Below are 22,522 nucleotides of genomic sequence, written 5' to 3' on the forward strand. Positions count from 1 at the left end.
TGCCCCGCGAACTCAGGAGACCCTGAAATCCGGGACCCGCGCGGAGGCTGGGCTGTGGGCCGGGCGGGGCGGGATGGCGCCGCGTCTTGGGCGGTGCCGGGGGAGCGAGCGGGGCGGGTGGAGGGTCCTTCTGAGGGGCTGCGCAAGGGTCTGTCCGATGCGAGCCCCTCCGGCTGCAGAAAGCGGGAGGAAGCTGGTCCCGCGAGGACCCCTCCTGTAGCAGAGCGCGGCTGGGTGTGATCGTGTCTGAGGTTCTACTGCTCCGGGACAGAAGCTCTCCCGCTGCAGAGGAGGTCCGCTGTTGCGGGTTTCGGGCCGGCGTGTGGGCATCTGGGGCCTGCCCACCCAGACGCGTCTTTTTCCCCTCCCTGGGTTCGACAGGGCCGCCTACCGTGGAGGCGCTCGGTGCCGCAGGTGGTAACCCAGAGTCTCCGGGGCGAGCGAGGCTTGCTTTCCCCCCGGAGGCCGCCCCCGCCTCAGAGCTTGGACACGTTTTCTTCCACCGGTACGTGCTTTTGAACTCAGCTGGAAGACAAAGTGCATTGTTTTCCCAGTAAACAAAGAATGAGAGGAAGTCCAGGAAGAGCAGCAGCAGTCTCTGGGTCTGTGGTGTTGTGGCGCCTGCGTTGGTTGTGTCTGTTCATGCCCGGTGTTAGGGGCTGCGGGAGACGGGGCCTGGAGGTGTAAAGAGCCGGGACGTGAAACCGCCCTGTGCGTGAGGGTTTCGAAGTGGATGTCAGAGAGCCTCAGAGTAGGAGCATCTGGCTGTAGAAATAACTCGGCGCAGGAGAGAATGCGAAGTGGGAATAGCCGAGGAGGCCGCTGAGTTTCCATTTCTAGTGCGGAACCCGGGTGGAGGCCATGAAGAGAATTTCTGGTCACCCAGAGGTGTCGAGTTGAGGAATGTGTAGGATGTAGGGCTGGAAATAAAGGAGGAAGTAGCAGTGGCAGGGAGGTCTGGGCAGAACATGAAGCCGGGGGCAACACTTGAGACCCCATCCGACAGGCAGGGAAAGAGCAAACTGCCCTAGACCTGCAGCCCCAGAGAACCTGCCACACCAGCCCCCTCTCAGGTCCAGCATGAGGAATGGAAAGGGAATTTTCGATGTGACTAGATCTACCGTGTCATGTGTGTCCGCATGACATTAAGCTCTATAAATGCAACTCATTAATCCTCATAGTAGCATCATGACACCAGGCCTGCTGTTCTCCCACATGTCTACAGAGGAAGAATCTGAGGCCTAGAGAGGGTAAGGGGGTCTGCTTAGGGGCTAGGAACTACAGAGGCAAGTGGTGGAGCTGGGACTGCGAAAGCAGGCAATCTGATGGCAGAGTGGCATTCCCAGCCCTTGCCTCCAGTCAAGGAAGGAGAAGATGGGAGGATGGAAGTGATCACGGGTAATAGGAGACTGCCCAGGGGTGGGCAGTGGTACCAGAACAATATAAATGGATGCAGAACCTTGGTCAGCTTTCTTGGGTGTGGGGTGCATTTGTAGTGTGTGTGTTTAGGAGTGAGAGGGCAGAGAGAGGATGGACAGGGTGAAGTGGGGGAGACCGGAGTGCTGGCTACTCTGAGGGCCTACCTGTGAGGAACAGGAGCATGGAAGTAACTGGAAGGGAGGGCTGAGCACTGGGATGCAGGAGTTTACTTGATCAGAAGGAAAATCTCTCCCCTGAGAAGTTGAAGAGAGCCATTTGGGAGGGTGTGGGCTTAGGTGTGTGTGCCAGGAAGGTGGTGGAGTCTAGGGTCACTGATTGGAGTGAATTAAGAGGCAGTTTTATTTGCACAGATCAGATAATAGTGAGACGGCAGGAAGGGTGAGTGAGAGCATGGGCCAGTAGCTGTGGGGGCAATAGAGATGGTCTCATACCAGCTAGGACTCAAAAACCATCAGGGGCAGGCAGAGAGGGTGGCCAGTAGTCCGAGGCAGATTGCGCAGAGCTCCTAGGTAAGAGAGGCTGAGAGGTGGGTCCTTGATGGAGGATGCTAAGAAGGAGGGTGGTGGGGGGGTCTCTGGGTGGCTCAGTTGTTAAGCATCTTCCTTAGGTTCAGGTCATGATCCCACATCGGGCTCCCTGCTCAGTGGGAATTCTGCTTCTCCCTCTTCCACTTCCCCTACTTGTGTTCTCTCTCCTGCTATCTCTCTCTCTGTCTGTCAAATAAATAGATAAAATCTTAAAAAAGAAAAAGAAAAAAGGGGGCAGTCGGGTGGGCAGGGCTGTATATACAATTCAGCTTGACATTATATTTTAAATAAATTTATATAAATTTTATTTTGTATTCTGTCTTTTTGATCAGTCACATTCTAAATGTAGGTGGGCATTTCCCGTGTGGTTTTCTCATACTTCTTTGAGGTTACCAAGTTTTTGCTTTATATTTTTGCTATAGTATCTGTTAGGCAAATGAATAGTCAAGATTATTATGTCTTCCTACGGCCTAACTTTTATCCCTAAAAAATGTCGTTCTCTTAGTGATCTTGCACTAAAGTTTAGGCCACATCCTTTTTTTTTTTTTTTTAAAGATTTTATTTATTTATTTGACAGACAGAGATCACAAGTAGGCAGAGAGGCAGGCAGAGAGAAAGGAAGGGAAGCAGGCTCCCCGCCGAGCAGAGAACCCGACGCGGGCCTCGATCCCAGAACCCTGGGACCATGACCTGAGCCGAAGGCAGAGGCTTTAACCCACTGAGCCACCCAGGCGCCCCCCCCCCTTTTTTTTTTTTAACTATCCTTTTATCACCATCTTCATACTTTGAATTTTTTCCGTCTTTTGATGGTGGGGGATTTCTGCTCTCGTGCTCTTGATAATTCAGACCACTGTTGGACATTGCCAGGCTGCTTTGCATTTGTAACAATTCCCTTCTCCACCACACTTCCGTCTTCCCTTCTGGTGAGGCAGGGCAGCTTCCTGACTGTTTGTTCTCTTGTTTGTGCCTTCGCTATTCTGACCCTTTGCATTTATCTGTTGGTGACTTTTTAAAAGAAAATAATGAGTTAAGAAGGCCCTCCTAGAGGTTCTAAATGCTCAGCTTACACATTTCTCAGACCAAAGCACAGAGATCAAAGCAATAAATGAGAAAGGTAGCAGCAGAAAAGCTTGTGGCCTCCAGAGCTGTAGGAGACTAAATTTCTGCTGCTGTAAGGTGCCGAGCTACTTGTAGCAGCTACTTGTAGCAGTTCCGGCAGCCTCGGGAGGCGGTGTAGCAGGCAAGCAGCTTGCTCATCCGTAGAAGGGTTCTTCAGCAGATTTGTCAGCAAGTGGCGGAAAGGGGACTGTGGCTCTGGTTTAAGCTTACGGCCTTCACTCTGGCAAAGCCCAGCCTAGAACATAGTTCATGCTCTGCTGCTGTAGAAACCAGACCCCACATTCACCACTACTTTTCTTTCCTTTCCACTCATTCATAGAAATATCAGTGCTGCTTTTTGTCCCTGCAGTGTCTCTTACATTTTTAAAAAAATTTTAAAAGATTTTATTTATTTATATGAGGGAGAGAGAGATCGATCACAGGTAGGCAGAGAGGCAGGCAGAGAGAGGGGGGAAACAGGCTCCCTACTGAGCAGAGAGCCCAATGCAGGGCTTGATCCCAGGACCCTGGGATCATGACCTGAGCCGAAGGCAGAGGCTTAACCCACTGAGCCACCCAGGCGCCCCATCATTGGGATATTTTAAAATTGTCCAGTTGTCTTAACACTCTGCTCCGACCTCCCCTTATTTAGTCTCTTGAAATGACAGGAAAAACTGGCCGGTCTTTTATTTGGGTGTTGAGGGATGGATATGTATCCGTGGGATCACCGTTCAGATATACCCGCATGTGGCGGGGCATTTTCCTTGAGCCTGGGATAGCCCAGGTCCATCCCTAGACTCAGATCTGGGCAGGCTGGCCCATTCCACATCTGGAAAGCTGGCTTGGTTGCCACAGAGGACCTCAGAGCCTTGGACTTTTTAAGGTACTTGGTCAGAGCCCTGTCTCCCAACTCCCCATACCCTAAGGGAATGTTCCTCAAAAGGTACCGGCAGCCCTTTCCTTTGTCTGGGGTTGGGAGTGGGCTCAGTCTCATGGGCTTACTGAGGTGGGGCTGAATTCCTCATTGTTCCCTTCTTCACCAGCCCTGCCTTCTGAGGACCTCTGCTCTTTTCACCACAGCTTCTTCAGGTATGAGGAGGAGATGGAAGCACATTCTCACGAGGTCCCATCCCAGGTGAGTTAGGGACCTTTTTTAAACCCTCTCTTTGCCTCAGTCTTGTCAGCTGTAAAAATAGGTCTAGGAATACCATCCACCTTCTCAGTCCGGCACATGAGAGCACTGTAATGCTGCCCTGTGCCTTCATGTGAAAGCCAAAGGGTCTCTGTAGATAAAGCACCTGCCCTGTGTGGATGAGCCAGGACCTCCTAGGACCAGACCGAACATGAGTCTCCCACGCCTGGTCGCCTGGGACAGGTCTCTGGCTCAGACTCTGTCTGTGGCGGCTACGTGGCAGGATCTTGAGGATGGGCAGAACTAAGCCTCCATAACCCATTCAGCCACCCTGTGGATCTCTGAGTGGGGTTCCTGTTGTTTCCTACTACCAAAAATCAGAAGCACTAGTATGACCAGTGATAGATGAGCCCCTCAGAGAGAAGTGAAAACAGAATGAGCCTGATCCCAAAGGTGGGAACCCCATGAGTGCTCATTGATATCATCTAAAACACATGTCCTCTCCTTCCCAGTGCTGCCCCATCCCCCTGACCCAACCTCCGCACTGGGGAGGCAGAGCCCCATGGTAACATGGGTGATATTTCAGCCAGCTGTGAGCTTCAAGGACGTGGCTGTGACCTTCACGCAGGAGGAGTGGGGACAGCTGGATCTGGCCCAGAGGAGACTATACCGCACCATGACTCTGGAGACCTGCAGCCACCTGGTCTCTCTGGGTAAGGCGAGCTCTGCCCATCACAGCAGTTTTCTGCTTCAGGGACTCAAAGATCTGGCTCTTCTTATAGATGTGCCTGGGTTGAACCTGAGCATTCCAGAAATGGATTCCCTTGAGATACAGATCCTGGATATTGCCACTCATTCTGTCTATAATGAGCCAAGAGTTTTGCTGGGAGTTTCCTTGGGATGTGCAGGGCCCTCCTAATACTTCCACATCTGACCCTAGGGACTGAGGGCTAGGCCAGAGGACATGGTTCTCCTACTCTCTGAGCAGAGCACAAAGTCCTCTATTTTTTCCCCATTGACCAGGGCTTCTGCTTTCCAAACTGGATGTGATCAGCTGGATGGAGCAAGGACAAGACCCATGGAGGGCAGAACAGGGACCTCCCCAAGGTGAGAGCAGGCTAGTGACCTAGTGAGTTAACCTGGTGAAGTTGCTCTCCACAGGAGCCTGGGTCCAAGGAGGGAAGGAGGTACAGGGAGCTTTCTTGGGTGTTCTCTGCTGCTTCCTTGCATCCAAGGCAGCCACATTCTGACCCATGTAGGGCTGTCCCTGTATCCCCAATCCATGAAAAACACATGTCATTCTTGTCCCAACATTTCTCATGTGTGCGTTCATTTCTGTTCCCAACTTCCCTTTGATCTTCACCTCTCAGCTCCTTCATCTATTCCCAGGTGCTTGTGCCCCCTCTTTTCCTCGAGTCCCCCACCCTCACTTCCACCCGGGGCAGATGGATCTCTCCGTCATGCCTTGTCTTTACCCTGTAGTTGGGTGTCCATCCCTCCTCATGTTGGACATTCCTACAACTTCTAGATGATCCAGAGATGTGGTGAGAACTTCTGCATCCTAGGAAATGGCAACAACCTATTCCTTCCAGAAGGATTCCTACTAAATCAGTTCCTGGACTTGTTTTCCCACCTCTCCTCATCCCATCGGTCCACCTCCTTGTATGTCCCAGTGTCTAAGCCTGATTGGAACTCCTTTTTTTCTTTAATAGTGGTATCAAGATATAATTCACATGCCATATGATTCATTCATTTGAAGTATGCAAAGGATTGTAGTATGTTCACAGCATCTGCATCTATCACTATAATCAATTTTAGAACATGTTCATTACCCCAACTAATTGGGCTGCTTCTGATATTTGTTTTTGTCTTGTTTTTTGTTTTTTTTTTTTAAGATTTTATTTATTTATTTGACAGAGAGATCACAAGCAGGCAGAGAGGCAGGCAGAGAGAGAGGAGGAAGCAGGCTCCCTGCTGAGCAGAGAGCCCGATGCGGGGCTCGATCCCAGGACTCCGAGACCATGACCTGAGCCGAAGGCAGCGGCTTAACCCACTGAGCCACCCAGGCGCCCCTTGTTTTTGTCTTGTTTTAATTAATAGGTTTTATTTATTAGAGTTTTATGTTTACTGAAAGTTTAGCAGAAAGTACAGAGTTCCCATTTTATCACCCTTCCTCACCACATACACACACACTTTCCTCTATTATTAATATCCTGCATTCTGTGGTACATTTGTTACAATGGGAGCAGCTGTATTCACACATTACCAGTAGAGATCAGTTTACATTAGGTTCACTCTTGGTGTTGGACATTCTGCGGGTTTGGGTAAATGTATAATGCCACATCTCCATCTTTATGGTATCAAGCCAAGTAGTTCTACTGCCCTAAATATTTTCTGTGCTCCACCTGTTTTTCCCTCCCCCCACCCTAGCTCCTGGAAACCACTGGTTATTTTACTCTTTATAGTTTACCTTTTCCAGAATGTCCTGTAGTTGGAATCACACAGTAAGTGGCATTTTTTTTTTTAAAGATTTTATTTATTTGTTTGACACAGAGAGAGAGATCACAAGTAGGCAGAGCAGCAGGCAGAGAGAGGAGGAAGCAGGCTCCCTGCTGAGCAGACAGCCTGATGCAGGGCTCATTCCCAGGACCCTGAGACCATGACCTGAGCCGAAGGCAGAGGCTTAACCCACTGAACCACCCAGGAGCCCCAGTAAGTGGCCTTTCTTAACTGGCTGCTTTCAGTTAGCTGTAAACATCACGTGTGTCCTTCACACCACTTTGGACCTTCACAGTATCATCGAGACGTTCCCCTAGCCAGAGGTGTTGGGTTTATCTTGTGTTCTCCTGCTCTTTCTTACCTTGTAACTCTCACCTACAGCCTCTGTTACTTTTCCCTCTGAAGTGTCACCTGCTTTTACTTGTCCTTGGTCCTTCAAATGATGCCATTCTGAATTCAGTATGTGGACAGCATCTTTCTTCTCCTCAGTATGTGGACAGCATCTTTCTTCTCATCTATCATAGATACTTCTTTCTAGCTGACCCACACAGTCTGTTTTCCTCATTTTGCAATCTTGATGGAGACACTGTGTAAAATGTCTGGCCTCCTTTACCCAGTTTCCAATGACCAGGCACAACTCAGTCACATCTTAACCACCCTGAGACTTCTTTCCTTCTTCCGGTCTCAAAATACCCTTTTACTCCCTTTCACTGGGCCACTGTTTCATTTGAAAAAGTTCTCATCATCAGGGATTCCAAGACAAGACCAAAAAGGAACACAGCTGAGTCTTGGGAAGGAGAACATTGTTGGTTGTGGAGGGTGTTAGGCTTAGAGAAGGACTTTGTCCAAGAGGGAAATGCCCCCTGGAAGTCAAAGGAGGGCCACAGTGTAGTTAATACTTTGCCAAATGGAGGAGACTTGTCTCCTTAGCACTCCTGGAGAGTGAAGCATGGGGACTTGATCAGAGGCCTTGATAGTACTAGATGTGGGTGGCTACATGACGAAATGGGAAGAGTGACAAGTAAAGAGGGAATTTTGGAGGACCCAGGCAAGGTCCCAAGCTGGGAACCTACACCACTCATCAGAGACCCAATATTTCAACAGAGGGAGGAGTCTCCATTAGGACAGTAACAGGGGAGGCCATATCAATGGCACCATGTACTAACAGTGCACCACAGGCCAGGCACCTTGTGGGACTCATATAGCAGTTCATTTGTGCATCGAAGTAAACCTTGTAAGCTAAGGGTTTTTATTCCTGGCTTACTGTCGAGGAAAATGAACTTTAGAAGTTGCTAGTTAGTTAGGGGCGCCTGGGTGGCTCAGTGGGTTAAGCCTCTGCCTTCGGCTCGGGTCATGGTCTCAGCATTCTGGGATCAAGCCCCGCATCGGGCTTTCTGCTCAGTGGAGAGCCTGCTTCCTCCTTTCTCTCTGCCTGCCTCTCTGCCTGATCTCTCTCTCTCTCTGTGTCAAATAAATAAATAAAATCTTTAAAAAAAAAAAAAAGTTGCTAGTTAGGGGTGCCTGGGTGGCTCAGTTGGTTAAGTGTCTGTCTTCAGCTCAGGTCATGATCCCAGGGTCCTGGGATTGAACCCTGTGTGGGCTCCCTGCTCAGTGGGAAGGCTGCTTCTCCCTCTCCCACTCCCCCTGCTTATGTTTCCTCTCTTGCTGTGTCTCTCCATGTCAAATGAATAAATAAAATTTAAAAAAAAAAAAGAAGAAGAAGAAGTTGCTAGTTAGTGAAACTCAGTTGCAGCCCAGCCTAGCCAACTACTGCTTCAAGGACTACAGTGCTTTTCTGGGAAGTCTGTGGCATTGATTACAAAGTGGGTAGAGAGTTTTTCTTCTGTGGCTAGCCTGAAGAAATAGTTGAAATGGTGCGTTAAGAATATTAAGTCTGTGTTGGTGTTTGGGATCATTTCAAGATGCAGAATCAGAAAATAGATAGACTGGGTGCCTGGGTGTTTCAGACATTAAGCATCTGCCTTCAGCTCAAGTCATGATCCCAGTGTCCTGGGATCGAGCCCCACATCAAGCTCCATGCTTTGTGGGAAACCAGCTTTTCCCTCTCCTGCCTCCCCTGCTTGTGTTCCCTCTCTCGCTGTGTCTCTCTCTCTGTCAAATAAATAAATAAAATTTTCTTAAAAAGCGGGGAGGGGGCTGCACCTGGGTGGCTCAGTGAGTTGAACCTCTGCCTTCGGCTCAGGTAATGATCTCAGGGTCCTGGGATTGAGCCCCACATCAGGCTCTCTGCTCACCAGGGATCCTGCTTCCCTTTCTCTCTGCCTGCCTCTCTGCCTACTTGTGATCTCCCTCTCTGTCTATTAAATAAAGAGATAAAATCTTTAAAAAAAAGAAGAGATAGACTAAGATTCTGGGTCAGTAATCTAGGTTGAGGTACCAGTTAGTCTCTTTATTAATTTCCTGCGGCTGCTGTAACAGATTACCAGGTGAGGGGCTTAAAACAACACAAATTGATTCTCCCATGATTCTGGAGGCCAGAAACCTGAAATCAATACCATTGGTCTGAAATCAAGGTGTAGAGTCATGCACCCTTGGAAGGGTCCAGGAAGAAATCTCTTCCTTGTCTCACTCACCAGCTTCTGGTGGCTGCAGCATTCCTTGGTTTGTGCCCATATCACTTTAGTCTTTAAGGCCAGCATCTCTAAATCTCTTTGTTCCATGTTCCTATCACTTCTGTGTATATCATATCTCTACTTCCCCATTATAGGACACTTCTGGTCACAGTTAGGGCCTACACAGATACTCTCCCTAGCTCAAGTTCCTTAATTTATGCAAAGACCCTTTTTCCAAGTCAGGTACCATATTCATTGGCTTCACAGGCAATTATATTGTAGGTATCTTCTGTGGCTATGAAGGCTGTATATCCTTAGGCCCAATTCTTTCTGGATCTCTCCTTTAATCTTTACCCTCCCCTGCTTGTTCTTATTCCTCTTCTCCCTCTGCAGACCAGGACAGATTAGTCTTCCTGGGTTACCTCTTCATTATCTTTGTTTTTTATACGTTATCACCACTACCCTGTTTGCTGTTCCATCCCTTTTTTTTACATCCTGCATGAAATTACAGTGCATGGATTAGAAACAAACCCAGAGAACCTCTCATACTTGGTGGTCTCCTCCATCCCATCCTCCCCCTCTAATGCATCTTCAGTAATTCAGGTATATTGGATTTCTTTCAGATTGGAAGAATATATTTGAAAAGAAAGAGTCAGCTTCCAAAGAAGATTTTGCTGTGGAAGAACCATTCCACCACATAGAAATGAAACACTGCCTACAGGAGGAGGGCCCCTGGTTGGTGTCATTAGGAGAAAGGCAGGATTGGAAGAACCAGCTAAGGGAGCACCAGGAGGACTCCTGGAATCAAATGGTACTTACCACAGAGACACTGTTTGCTCAAGGGGACCATTGTGAGCATGACCTTGGGGGAGGTTACCTGGGTATAAGCCTTCTACCTCCAACATTACTCACAAGAACACATTTCTGTACCCTTGACTCACAGGTTAAAAAGTTGAAACAGAATTCAGTTTTCATGAATCATGAGAAAGGCCAGGCTGATCGGAAGGCTTATGAAAATCACCAAAGTGCTGGAGCCTTCTGTCAGAGCATTTATTTGAATAAACTTGGAAATGTTGAAATGAGAAATAAAAAACTTTGTGAATATACTGTCACTAGTGACTCTTTGAGCTACGGTACCTCCCTGCAATTTCATAATAGATTTTTCTCAGCAGAGAACAAAAATAACTGTCCAAACTATGGAAACATTATCAATCATAGCAAGACTCGGAATGAACACAAGCCAATGCATCTTAGAGAATGTCAGTATGAGTGTGATGACTGCCTCATACGAACCGAAATAAGTGATTGTAGAGAAGCACCATTTAGGTGTGGGGAGGAACATAATGCCTTCCACGCAGCCTCATCTTTTACTGACGGTGACATCATTCAGACTGGAAAGAGGCCACATGCATGTAGTCAGTGTGGAAAATCTTTCAGCTGTTGTTCTAAGCTTGTTGTACACCAGAGAACACACACTGGAGAAAAGCCCTATGAGTGTACTCAGTGTGGCAAGTCTTTCAGCCAGAGCTATGACCTTGTCGTACATCAGAGAACACACACTGGAGAAAAGCCCTATGAATGTAACCAGTGTGGGAAATCCTTCACCCAGAGTTCCAAACTTATTAGGCGTCAGCGAACTCACACTGGAGAAAAACCATATAAATGTCACGAATGTGGAAAATCTTTCAGGTGGAACTCTAACCTTATTTATTGTACATCAAAGAATTCATACTGGAGAGAAGCCTTATGAGTGTACTCATTGTGGAAAGTCCTTCAGTCAAAGCTCAGACTTCGTTGCACATAAAAGAACTCACACTGGAGAGAAACCCTGTGAATGTAACCAGTGTGGAAAGTCCTTCATTCGAAGCACTCAACTTATTAGGCATCTGCGAATTCACACTGGAGAGAAGCCATATAAATGCAATCAGTGTGATAAAGCTTTCAGTGGGGGCTCTCACCTTATTGAGCATCAGAGAACTCATACTGGAGAAAAACCTTTTGAATGTAATCAGTGTGGGAAAGCCTATACTGGGAGCTCTCACCTTCTTTCCCATCAGAGAATTCATTCTGGAGAGAAACCATATGAATGTAATAACTGTGGGAAATCTTTTCGGCAGCGATCACAGCTTGTTGTGCATCAGCGCACCCATACTGGAGAGAAACCTTACAAGTGCAGTCATTGTGAAAGAGCTTTCAGCCAGAGGTCTCCCCTCATTGTGCATCAAAGAACACACATTGGAGACAAGCCCTATCGGTGTAACGTGTGTGTGAAAGCCTTCAGTCAGAGGTCACGCCTTATTGAACATGAGAGAACACATACTGGAGAAAAACCCTATGAATGTATTGACTGTGGGAAAGCCTTTAATGATCGGTCAACACTTACGAAACACGAGAGAACACACACTGGCGAGAAACCTTATGCATGTAATCATTGTGAAAAGGCCTTTAGTCAGCGATGTCAACTTACTAGGCATCGGAGAATTCATACTGGAGAAAAACCCTATGAATGTAATGAATGTGGGAAGGTTTTCAGTTATAATACATCCCTTATTCAACATGAAAAAACTCATGGGAGAGAAGCTGAATAATCAAGATGGAGACACTCACTGCCAAACCTTTATTAGACATTAAGTAACAAAGGTGTGACACTCAGTGTGGTCTAATGACCATGGATTTCCTTGGAGTGTTCATTGAAACCGCACATTTCCAAGCTTACCTTGATCTACTAAATCAGAATCTCTGGGAAAAAAAAAAAAAAAAAGAATCTCTGGTGGTAAAACCCAGGAGCCTGCAATTCCTAAAAGCAGCACAAGTAATTTGTATGTACACTAACATGCATTTACGTCTGCATTTAGATGAGAAGCTGTGAACATAACACTGATTTGAAACTTTTGTCAGAGCTCTTAGCAGGAGTTAGGGAATTCAGTATGTAGCTATACCCATCAAATAATCTTTTCAGTGTAAGCAACCACCCAAACTTAATCAGACATTGTCCCTGTGACGCCTTCCTAGAGACAATGGACTGGAAGATATTCTCTTTTTTCTTTTATTTTTTGGACTGGAAGATATTCTTAATGCGAAGCCCCAAACAATCTAAGAAGAAATCTTTGCATGACGACGTTGGCATTAAGTGATGAAATATGAAGCTGGCCAATGTAAACCAGCAGTTAACAAACTGGAGGACTGAGGTTGGAAAGTCTTCTGAAATGGTTTTTATTGGAATTAAAAGTAGACTCTATATCAAGAACTCCATTGTGCTCTAATTTAACTTTGTTGTTCAGGTTGACTATAATCAGAGCTCACTGTATAGCAATATAGAAAATATTTATCAGGTGAAGTGAAAACAGGACCCAAAGTAGTATATAACACAAAATATTACAACCGCATGAAAACATGCACACGGATGGTTAAGAAGGTCAGCTCAGCAGCACGTTCAAAACAAAGGCTGAATCAACAATGGTGAAGAAAGTGGGAGAGGCCGTAACTGCAAATTTGAGCAAGGTGACAGCAGGTGTGAGAGCATGACCTGGAGATGCAGAGTGGAAAGGCTGAAGCCAGGATCATGTGAGGAGAGGGCTGCAGCAGTAGAGGCCACAGCCCCCAAGCAGAGCTGTACACCAAGAGGTGGGGGAGAAAAACAGGGTTATGTGAAGATCTGTGAAACTCCACATTTTCTCTCCTTTCTCCCCTACTTTTCTTGTCTTAAAGTGACTATCCGGCTGTGGGTAAGCAGAAAATAAAGTAGGAAGGAAGTTACATACTAAAATTGGTCTGGGGAACTAGGAAATTTGGTGGATTATGTTTCAAAACAAGGGCTTCATTGTTTGGGCATCATGAGAACCTTCACCCAAACAGCTGGTTCTTGCACTTTTCACCCTCTAGCAAAGCATGCCATTAAACTGGTCTCACCCACCTCTTTGAACTTCCCATCTTCAATAGCCTCTTCAATATGGATGGGAACCAAGGTGTGAAAGATGAAGAAAGCCTTCAACTTGAAAGAAAAAAATGTATGATAAAACAGAAGCCCCAAAGAGAACAGATATTTGGGGAACCAAGTAGTTAAAGTTTTATTCTAGGAGTGAGTCAAAAAGTAATTGCAAGTGAAAAAATAAATCCAAGATGCTTTTTTTTTTTAAAGATTGGGTTTTTTTAGAGAGAATAAGTGGGGGAGGGGCAGAGAGGACAGAAAATTTCAAGCAGACTCCATGTTGAACGCAGAGCCCAATGCCAGGCTGGATCTCATGACCCTGAGATCACAACTTGAGCCAAAGCCATGAGTCAGATGCTTAACTGAGCTACCCAGGCACCCCAAGAGCCATGTATTTGACCCTGATGATAATACTACTACTTAGAAGAAGCAGAGCACTCATGAAATTGGAGTAAGAGAGGGGGGATATACAATCAGATTGTTCTGATTGGCCCTTCATAACAGTATTTGCATAGATACAATATATACAGTAGGTACTGAGTTTTTGTTTTTGTTCTTTGCTTTTCCTAAGGAAGAAAGCCAGAGCTGTGACATGAGGATTTCGTAATGTCAAGAGCATGAGGGACGCCTGGGTGGCTGAGTGGATTAAAGCCTCTGCCTTCGGCTCAGGTCATGATCCCAGGGTCCTGGGATCGAGCCCCGCTTCGGGCTCTCTGCTCAGCAGGGAGCCTGCTTCCCTTCCTCTCTCTCTGGCTGCTTCTCTGCCTACCTGTGACCTCTGTCTGTCAAATAAATAAATAAAATCTTAAAAAAAAAAAAAGAGCATGAGATTCCCAGCACTTTCACCAACAGTAATGGTATAGTCTCTAGCTGTTGTAAAGTAGAAGAAGAAAGAGATAGTGGGGAAAAGAGTATCCCTGTATCCTTATCTTAGGAAGCGACCTCTTAAATATAATACGATACATAGGTTATTTTAGGAAACCAAAATTGGAGCATAGAATGGTAATATGACGAAATTAGAAGCAAATAGAGGAGCAAGAGTTGAGCCAAATCTACATTCCACATCAGAGCAGGAAGTCAGTAATTCTACAGACCATAGAAGATCAGAATTACAGACATGGCTTCAGGAAGAACCGGAATAGAAATGGTTAAGTCGTTGATGAGATGTGTGACTGTTGCATAGGTTGGGGAAGGAGATCACTGGTTTTCATTTTATACCTTCGGTAGTAACTCTTTCCCTGGTAGTTCACTACTTATTTGGGTAACATTATTTCCAGTGTGTACCTATAAGTGAGCAAAACAACAGTACATGAGGACATCTGCGGTTGATTTGTGGGATTATATACAATTTTCTTTCTTTTAATTCAGTGTTGCTATAATAGTAGATTGACAATGTAAAAAGCAAGACCAAAAAAAAAAAAAAAAGCTGTCAGACTTTTTTCTATCTGGCCAATTAGACTTTATTCAGAAGGGTAGGAAGGCTCCTTGACTTTTTAGAAGTCCCTGATATTAAAGATGGGTGCTTAGTCTTTTAAGACTTGATTTTCCAGAGGCCTTACTACCAGGAAGTCAGAAGTCCCCTGAGATGGGACCTGGAGAGGTGCTGGTATCCTGGAATGGAATGGGGCAAGACAGTTATGTGAATTTGCATAGCCAAGTACTGAATGTACTTCCCACAAGATCACTCTGGCAATTACCTGGTATCTGTCATAAAACCCTTTAAGTAGTATAGCTCTCATGGTTCATGAGACCCTGAGGCTGAGGTGAAACACGTCTTGTCTAGGGCAGCCCACACGTAACAGGTGGGGACTTTGCTTCCTGGTTGGATAGTTGCTTGTGTTGCCTGCACCAGTGTTACCATATAGCTCTCAAGAGACACCAGAGCCTGGAAGAAAGAACCTGCCCGACAGATCCCGCAAAGTGCGTGTTTTCTCTTTGTTGGTTTTGTTTAAATTTGTGACTTTTTTTTTTTTGTAAACCCTAAATGATACCTCATCTATTACATGTGACCCAGAACCTCCTTTTAATAAGAAACAGAGGGGCGCCTGGGTGGCTCAGTGGGTTAAAGCCTCTGCCTTCAGCTCAGGTCATGGTCTCAGGGTTCTGGGATCGAGCCCCGCATCGGGCTCTCTGCTCAGCGGGGAGCCTGCTTCCTCCTCTCTCTCTGCCTGCCTCTCTGCCTACTTGTGATCTCTCTGTCAAATAAATAAATAAAATCTTAAAAAAAAAAAGTTTAAAAAAAAATAAGAAACAGAAATCCATCCTCCCTCCCCCTTTCAGAATACAGATAACAATATAATCCACATAATTTTGAACAAATAGCAGTGGAACTGTTGGGGGCCCACAAGGCCCCCCCACATCCAGAGATTTCTAAATGAATTCTTGAGACTTAGCATATTGTACTCACAGCTAAGATTTATTAGAGTGATGTAGCAAGGATGGGAAAGCCAGGTGATGTCTGGGGGAATCTACATGTTGGCTTCCAATGCTGTCCCTGCCCTGAGAGGGTCATACAAAGCTCACTGAGGATTACACAAGTAGGTATTTCTGTCTGGCATGTACCAAATTCCAGACTCCCAGAGGAAAGCAGGTGCTCAGTGCAAATCACATTGTTTGCATAGTCTAGGCACAGTGAGACGTCCTTATCAGTTGGGTTACAGACCACACTCTAAATGCCAAGTTGCCAGATGCCAGCCAGAGGCCAGCCTTGCAAACAGTACCTTGGAACAGCTGAAGCCTCAGACCTGCTGTGTTAACCCTTATTGTGTAAGCTTTCATGCCTCGTCAAACATGAATATACTTAGCAGTTTTAACAGTACCTGTTCCATTAAACTGTTTGGACGGTGGCTCTGGCTGCCCAGGTGGGTGAAGCACATGGTTCATATAATTCCTTCTTGAGACTGGTTTTCAGAATCACACCTTTGTGCCTCCGAACTGAGGTTCCTTGCCACGATTCCCTTTTGTAGATGTGAATCCCACTTGGACTGCTCCAGGCTTAGCGTAAATGCCAGAGTACCCTGATAAGATAACAAAAAATGATGCTCTTTCTTTTTTTTCTCTTACAAATACCCTAAACATAAAATGTGAATTTGTGTGAACACTCCTTTAAAAAAAAAACACAAAAAACATAAGCTCTATGTCCAACATGGGGTTTGAACTCATAACTTGAGATCAAGAGTCAACTGAGCCAGCAAGGTGCTCCGGTGTATTAAACATTCTTAGTAATGTTCGGGTCAATTTTACTAGCTGGAACTTTTGTTGTATCTTGGTAGTTAATGAAGACAGCATGAGCAGAATAGTATTGACCTAAGATGACTCTGAGATCCACTAACTAATTGTACTTTTGTCTTTCTGGGGGCTGTGGAAGCTTCTGGTTTTCTTTCAATATCACCGGCTGTTAGCATCTTAGCTCTTAAGTGTATGATACTAAGGCTGTATGAATTTTGCCAACTGGCTGTCAAATGATGTGTTCTGTGTATATAACATTACCAATAATTATTTATACTGTTCATATTCATTAGTGTAAGAAATGTGATGGAGGAGTTTCTAGATATTTAGATCCTTGTTCCACCCTTTTTTTTTTTTAAGATTTTATTTATTTGTCAGTGCACAAGCAGGGGGAGCTGCGGGCAGAACAGGCAGAGGGAGAAGCAGGGTCCCCTCTGAGCAAGGAGCTCAACGTGGGATTCGATTCCAGGACCCTGGGATCATGACCCGAGCCAAAGGTAGGTGACTAACCAACAGAGCCACCCACGTGTCCCCTTGTTCCACTTTCAGGTTGTATATTCTGTTTTCATAATCTGCCCTCTTGGCCCAGTACTCCTGCCTGCCCTCCACGTAAGTATCAGCGCTGTTTCCTCCTCACCACCCCAGCTCACTATGCTCCTTTTCAGTCTTCAAATTCTCAGTGTGGAAATCTCAGGAAACAAACTGCCATGGAGATCATCATCATCTCAGCACCTGCATTTGTCACCTGCTCCCCTACCACTGAAGTGGGTGGTCGCAAATCTCACAGAGAGCAACTCAGCCCCATACAGTGATTGTTGCTACAGGGGGTAGAGAGAGTCAAGACAAGGAGACTTGGGTAACCAGCAACACCCACTATGGTTATGACGAGCTGGAAACACCCCCTACCCCACCCACCCAGCTACCAACCCCAGGGCACAGGGAGGCTGTTACTTCAACAGAACCTAGCCCATCCTGATATCACCTGACATAAAAAAATAGGTAGAACCCACCCACCCCACCTCTCACACACACAAAAATATCAGTTTATGAGGGTAGAGCTTTTATTTTCTTTGTTGCCAAACAGTTCCTGGCTGTAACAGCCAATCTTTGTTCAGTGAAGAAATGCTGGAGAATAGTTTTATTTTATATTGTTTTATTTTTACTTGAGCACTGGAGGTACAATGGAGGCAATAGAGAAGGGCAGATCTGGGGAGAAATTAGACAAGAGTAAAGACTCATTAGTCATATTCAGTGAGTTTTCCTTATTGAATGTGCTGTGTGACCTCGGGGGGGGGATTTATGCCCACCTCTCTGTCCCTCAATCCCCTCCCCTCAGATGAAGGATGTTCTCCAGGTCCCATCTCCTACTGCACAGGCTGGGACCAAGCTCCTGATTACCAGAGAAGAGGTTGACACATGAGATGTTAATCTTACTCTCTCAGGCGATGCGGATCAAGCAGTCATCATCCTCTGAAGGGGTTTTCAGGGACACAGAGTGTGTTACTGGTCAAGTCTAGGCTGGAACTAGGATCTCTGGAGGGGAAAAGGAAGCATCACTTCAAAGTGTAGAGCCATGCCCAACTGTGTTCTCAGACACAGGATGGGGCATGGAACATGTGGAAAGAAGCCTTTCAGTTAGAGAAGAGGTAATAGCTTGATGGTGACTTCTGTGTGTCCTGCACACATAGAAACCCTTTCCACTTAGCTGCGCTCAGAGAGTGGCAAGGGATCACCCTTTGCCTACTGCACATTGAGGCCACACATCTAGCCATCCTAGGTAGAAAACAGCTTGTGCATCAGTCCAAATTTGAGGATTGTACACCTGGCTGCTTCACAACAGTACCTTTTCCCTTGTAGGTCCGGGGATTCCAGTCACCCTGTATCGTGGCCTTGGAAATGCTCTGCACCAGTGGGGTTGCCTTCCCTAGCAATCTTCCTGGTGTTTGGCCACAGCTGTGCTAAGCTACCTAGGAAGATGCTCAAAGAAACCCAGTTGTGTAAAAGAGTGAAAAAATATTTACACATAATTTACTTGTGAATGCATAATACAGCTACAAAAGGACCTCCAAGAAACTAGAAATAGTAGTTGCTCATGAGGAGGAAGGTTGGTGGTGGAGTCAAGGAACAAAGGAAGATCTCATTAAATGCCCAATTGTACCTTCTGAATTTCAAGCCATGAGAATATATTACTTGTTAAAAAACATATTTTTTACATTTTAAAAAATATTTTATTTATTTGACACAGAGAGATCACTAGTAGGCAGAGAGGCAGGCAGAGAGAGAGGGGAAAGCAAGCTCCCCGCTGAGTGGGGAGCCTGATGTGGGGCTCAATCCCAGGACCCTGAGATCATGCCCGGAGCCGAAGGCAGAGGCTTAACCCACTGAGCCACACAGGCACCCTTATTTTTTACATTTTTTAAAATCAATGAGGGCCTGAACTAAAGCCCTTGTGGTGGAGATAGAAAGGAAGGAGCAGGACAGATTTTTAGAAGAGAAAAATCCATAAGCCAGAGATTCACATTTCTTTTTTTTTTTTTAGATTTTATTTATTTATTTGACAGAGATCACAAGTAGACAGAGAGGCAGGCAGAGATAGAGCAAGGGAAGCAGGCTCCCTGCTGAGCAGAGAGCCAGATGCCGGGCTTGATCCCAGGACCCTGGGATCATGACCTGAGCCGAAGGCAGAGGCTTTAACCCACTCAGCCACCCAGGCACCCCAGAGATTCACTTTTCTAATACTATGTACATCCTAAACATAGTGGTTTAAAACAATGATTTTGGGGCACCTAGGTGGCTCAGTCTTAACATGTCTGCCTTCGGCTCAGGTCATGAGGCCAGGGTCCTGCAATTGAGCCCCGCATTGGGCTCCCTGCTCAGCGGGGAGCCTGCTTCTCTCTCTCCCTCTGCTGCTCCCCCTGCTCATGCTCTCTTGCTCTAAAATTAAATAAATAAATAAATAAATAAATAAATAAATAAATAAATAAAACAAACAATGATTTCTTTCTCACCATTCTATTATGGATCAACCGACTTCTCACTTACTGGCCTCTTGTGCAGTGTCAGGTAGATACAGTGGGAGCTGGACTCAGATTATGATACAGACAACCGAGGTAGGCTGGGGTGACATGGAGGATTAAGGGTGGAGCGCAGGAAGAGTAGGTGGCCTTTGGACAGGTTAGATTGAGGTGCCCAAGGACATCAAGCTGGAGCTGCCCAGTTCAAAATGTTAGCGAAGGTAAGGATAAAACATCATATGTACCTGTATTTGTTTAAAGTTTACGAGGGAGCTATGAAAGTGTGTTCTTTGAACATCTAGAGTCTCACATTTTCTGTGATTTCTGCCTGAGACACTTTCCACCTAAATATCCCCATGGCTCCTGCCCTGATCTCCTTTAGGCCTCCTCCCACTTGTGGATTTTCCCTCTGTAGGGAATGGATTTTTCAAGCACATGGGGGAATGCTGTGAGAATGCTCTAAAGGGGTGTTATTTTGATTTTTATTCAAAGAGTTTATTTATTTGTCAGAGAAAGAGAGAGGGAAAGTACAAGCAGGGTGAGTGGCAGGCAGAGGGAGAAGCAGGTGCCCCACTGAGTCCTGGGACTCAATCCCAGGACCTTGGGATCATGACCTGAGCTGAAGGCAGCTGACAAAACAACCCAGGCACCCCGAGAACTCTTCGTATCTTAAAAATCACTGAGGACTGCAAACAGTTTTTTTGTTTATGGAGGTTCTATCTATCAATATTTGTCATATTAAGAATTAAAACCAAAAGATTATACTTTAATTCTTAAAAATCCATTTAAAAAATAAAAATAAATTAAAAAAATAAATCCATTATATGTTAACACATGAGATAGGCTGAATTGTGTCCCCTGGAAATTAATATATTTAATCCTAATCCCATACCTCAGACTGTGACCTTATTTTGACAGGTCTCTACATAGGTAATTAAGTCAGACTGAGGTCACTATGGTGAACCCGGCTCCAAAATGACTGGTTACTTTATAAAAAGAGGAAAATTGGAGACAGACATGCACACAGGGAGACATCCACGGGAAGATGAAAGGCAGCATCTACAGGCCAAGGGATACCAAAGACTGCCAGGAAACCCCAGAAGCTGAGAAAAGACGAACAGAGCAGTCTCTCTCTCAGGCCCTCTGAACAACCAAACCATATAAAAATCTTGATCTTGGACTTCTAGCCTCCATAACTGAGACAAAAAATTTTTGTTCTTTAAGTCACCCTGCTTGTGGTACTTTAAAAAAAATTTTTTTTGAAGATTTTATTTATTTATTTAACAGAGACAGTCAAAGAGGGAATACAAGCAGGGGGAGTGGGAGAGGGAGAAGCAGGCTTCCTGCTGAGCAAGGAGCCCAACAAGGCTTGATCCCAGCACATGACCTGAGCAGAAGGCGGGCACTTAAAGACTGAGTCAGCCACGCACCCCCGTGGTGCTTTGTTATAGCAACCCAAACAAATGACTACATTTTGTTTCATTTAAACAAAAAACCCCACAAAATCCTACTTTATGGAAAATAACTACATTTTCCAAAACAAATACATATTAGTGAAAAGAGTAGCATTGCATTATATTTTGCAAATCTCTTTAATGTCTGGCTTGATGGAAAGCAGCTGGTTTCCAAAGCTGCCTGTGCTCTTGAGAATGGCAGAACTCAGTCCAAACTGCTACTGTACATTTGTGAGAGAATGGAAGTGGGAGGGAAAAGCTATTATTGTGCACTTAGTTTTTTTTTTTAATTAAAGATTTTATTTATTCATTTGACACAGAGAAAGATCACAAGTAGGCAGAGAGGCAGGCAGAGAGAGGCAGAAGCAGGCTCCCTGCTGAGCAGAGAGCCCGATGTGGGGCTCAATCCCAGGACCTGGAGATCATGACCTGGGCTGAAGGCAGAGGCTTAACCCACTGAGCCACCCAGGTGCCCATATGCACTTAGTTTTGAACTCACCAACTCAGAGGAAGGGTCTCAGGAAACTCCAGGTGTCCCTGGCCCACAATTTGAGAACGACTACAATACACAAAACCCCTATAATATAATCAAGGAGAAAACAAAACTACAAGTAGTAGAAAATTCAAAATTAAAACGACAGGGAAACATCATGCATTGAAGATTCAGCACCATGAGAACCAGGAGGAAAGTTGAGTCCACACAAATACATGGCGCTGCTCCCAATAAGATAATAGACCCAACGGCCCCCACCTTTCCCATCCTTTGGGGGTCTGGGGCTAATGATGGGCCCATAATCAAAGGAGCGAGACTGATACAAAGCAAAGGTCAAGCAAAGCTTTATTTTGCACCAAGCATCGATAATCAAACTGACCGATCGGGGCCGCCTCTTACAGAGAGAGCGACCCCTTTCAGCCTTACAGATGAACTTTCAAAGGGCAAAGGCCATGTGGTTGAGCCTGGCCACACACAGGTGGCCAATGAGATTGTAAAACACAGAGAAAGTTGCACAGTCATGCTAGGTCACACATGGGGGACTAATTGAATTACAATTTACCCTAGAGTAGATATTTGAACTAGCCTATCACCTTGGTCAGAATTGGTCCCCAAAAGGCGGGGCCCACACTCCTTGGTAGCTAGGGAGACAGTATGGGCGCTCCACTAATTGAATGTCTCCACTTGGCCTGACCGCCCTTGTATTTGGGCTCTGTTGCCTGGGACTGGTTTCCGGGACTTGCTTCTAAGTAAGGGCAGGGGGGGGGGGGTCAGTTTAAGTTTTACTGTATAAACAACAAAATCACTGTTTTACCGGATGGAATCGCTCTGGCTAAATAGGCCCTTACACTAAGGGGAAGGCAACAGTTCCTCTGGGACCTTCTCCGCACCCCCAGAAAGGAATACTGCTAGGAAATTGTGTTGGTACCCAGTAGCGGCCAAATTCAGTCTCCTGGAGCCTGCCCGATTCATGGTTCCCACAGCAGCCACTGCCGCCTGCTCAAGTGAGTGAAGATGCCTGAAAAATTCGCATCCTGGTACTGCTGCCCTTGTCGCGATGTGTCCTGGGTGGAGTGGCAGGAGAGGAGGTCCAGCAGAGAGCAGACTGGTCGCTGTCCTGGGGGCGCAGGGGTCGG

The 22,522-nt window shown here is 45.9% G+C and overlaps 1 protein-coding gene across 1 annotated transcript; it reads left to right on the top strand.

Moving 5' to 3' along the window:
• The first annotated feature begins 303 nt into the window (after positions 1-303).
• ZNF544 (zinc finger protein 544) lies at positions 304-12,006 on the top strand. Its single transcript, XM_032847635.1, is given in 6 exon segments — positions 304-505; positions 4,109-4,200; positions 4,784-4,910; positions 5,221-5,304; positions 9,893-10,955; positions 10,957-12,006. Coding segments are annotated over 5 exon segments (2,208 nt in total). The 5' UTR covers positions 304-505; positions 4,109-4,167; the 3' UTR covers positions 11,858-12,006.
• Positions 12,007-22,522: the final 10,516 nt, after the last annotated feature.

This window comes from Lontra canadensis, unplaced genomic scaffold (assembly GCF_010015895.1).
Source record: "Lontra canadensis isolate GAN:19392208 unplaced genomic scaffold, GSC_riverotter_1.0 scaffold191, whole genome shotgun sequence".
Taxonomy (NCBI): Eukaryota; Metazoa; Chordata; class Mammalia; order Carnivora; family Mustelidae; genus Lontra; species Lontra canadensis.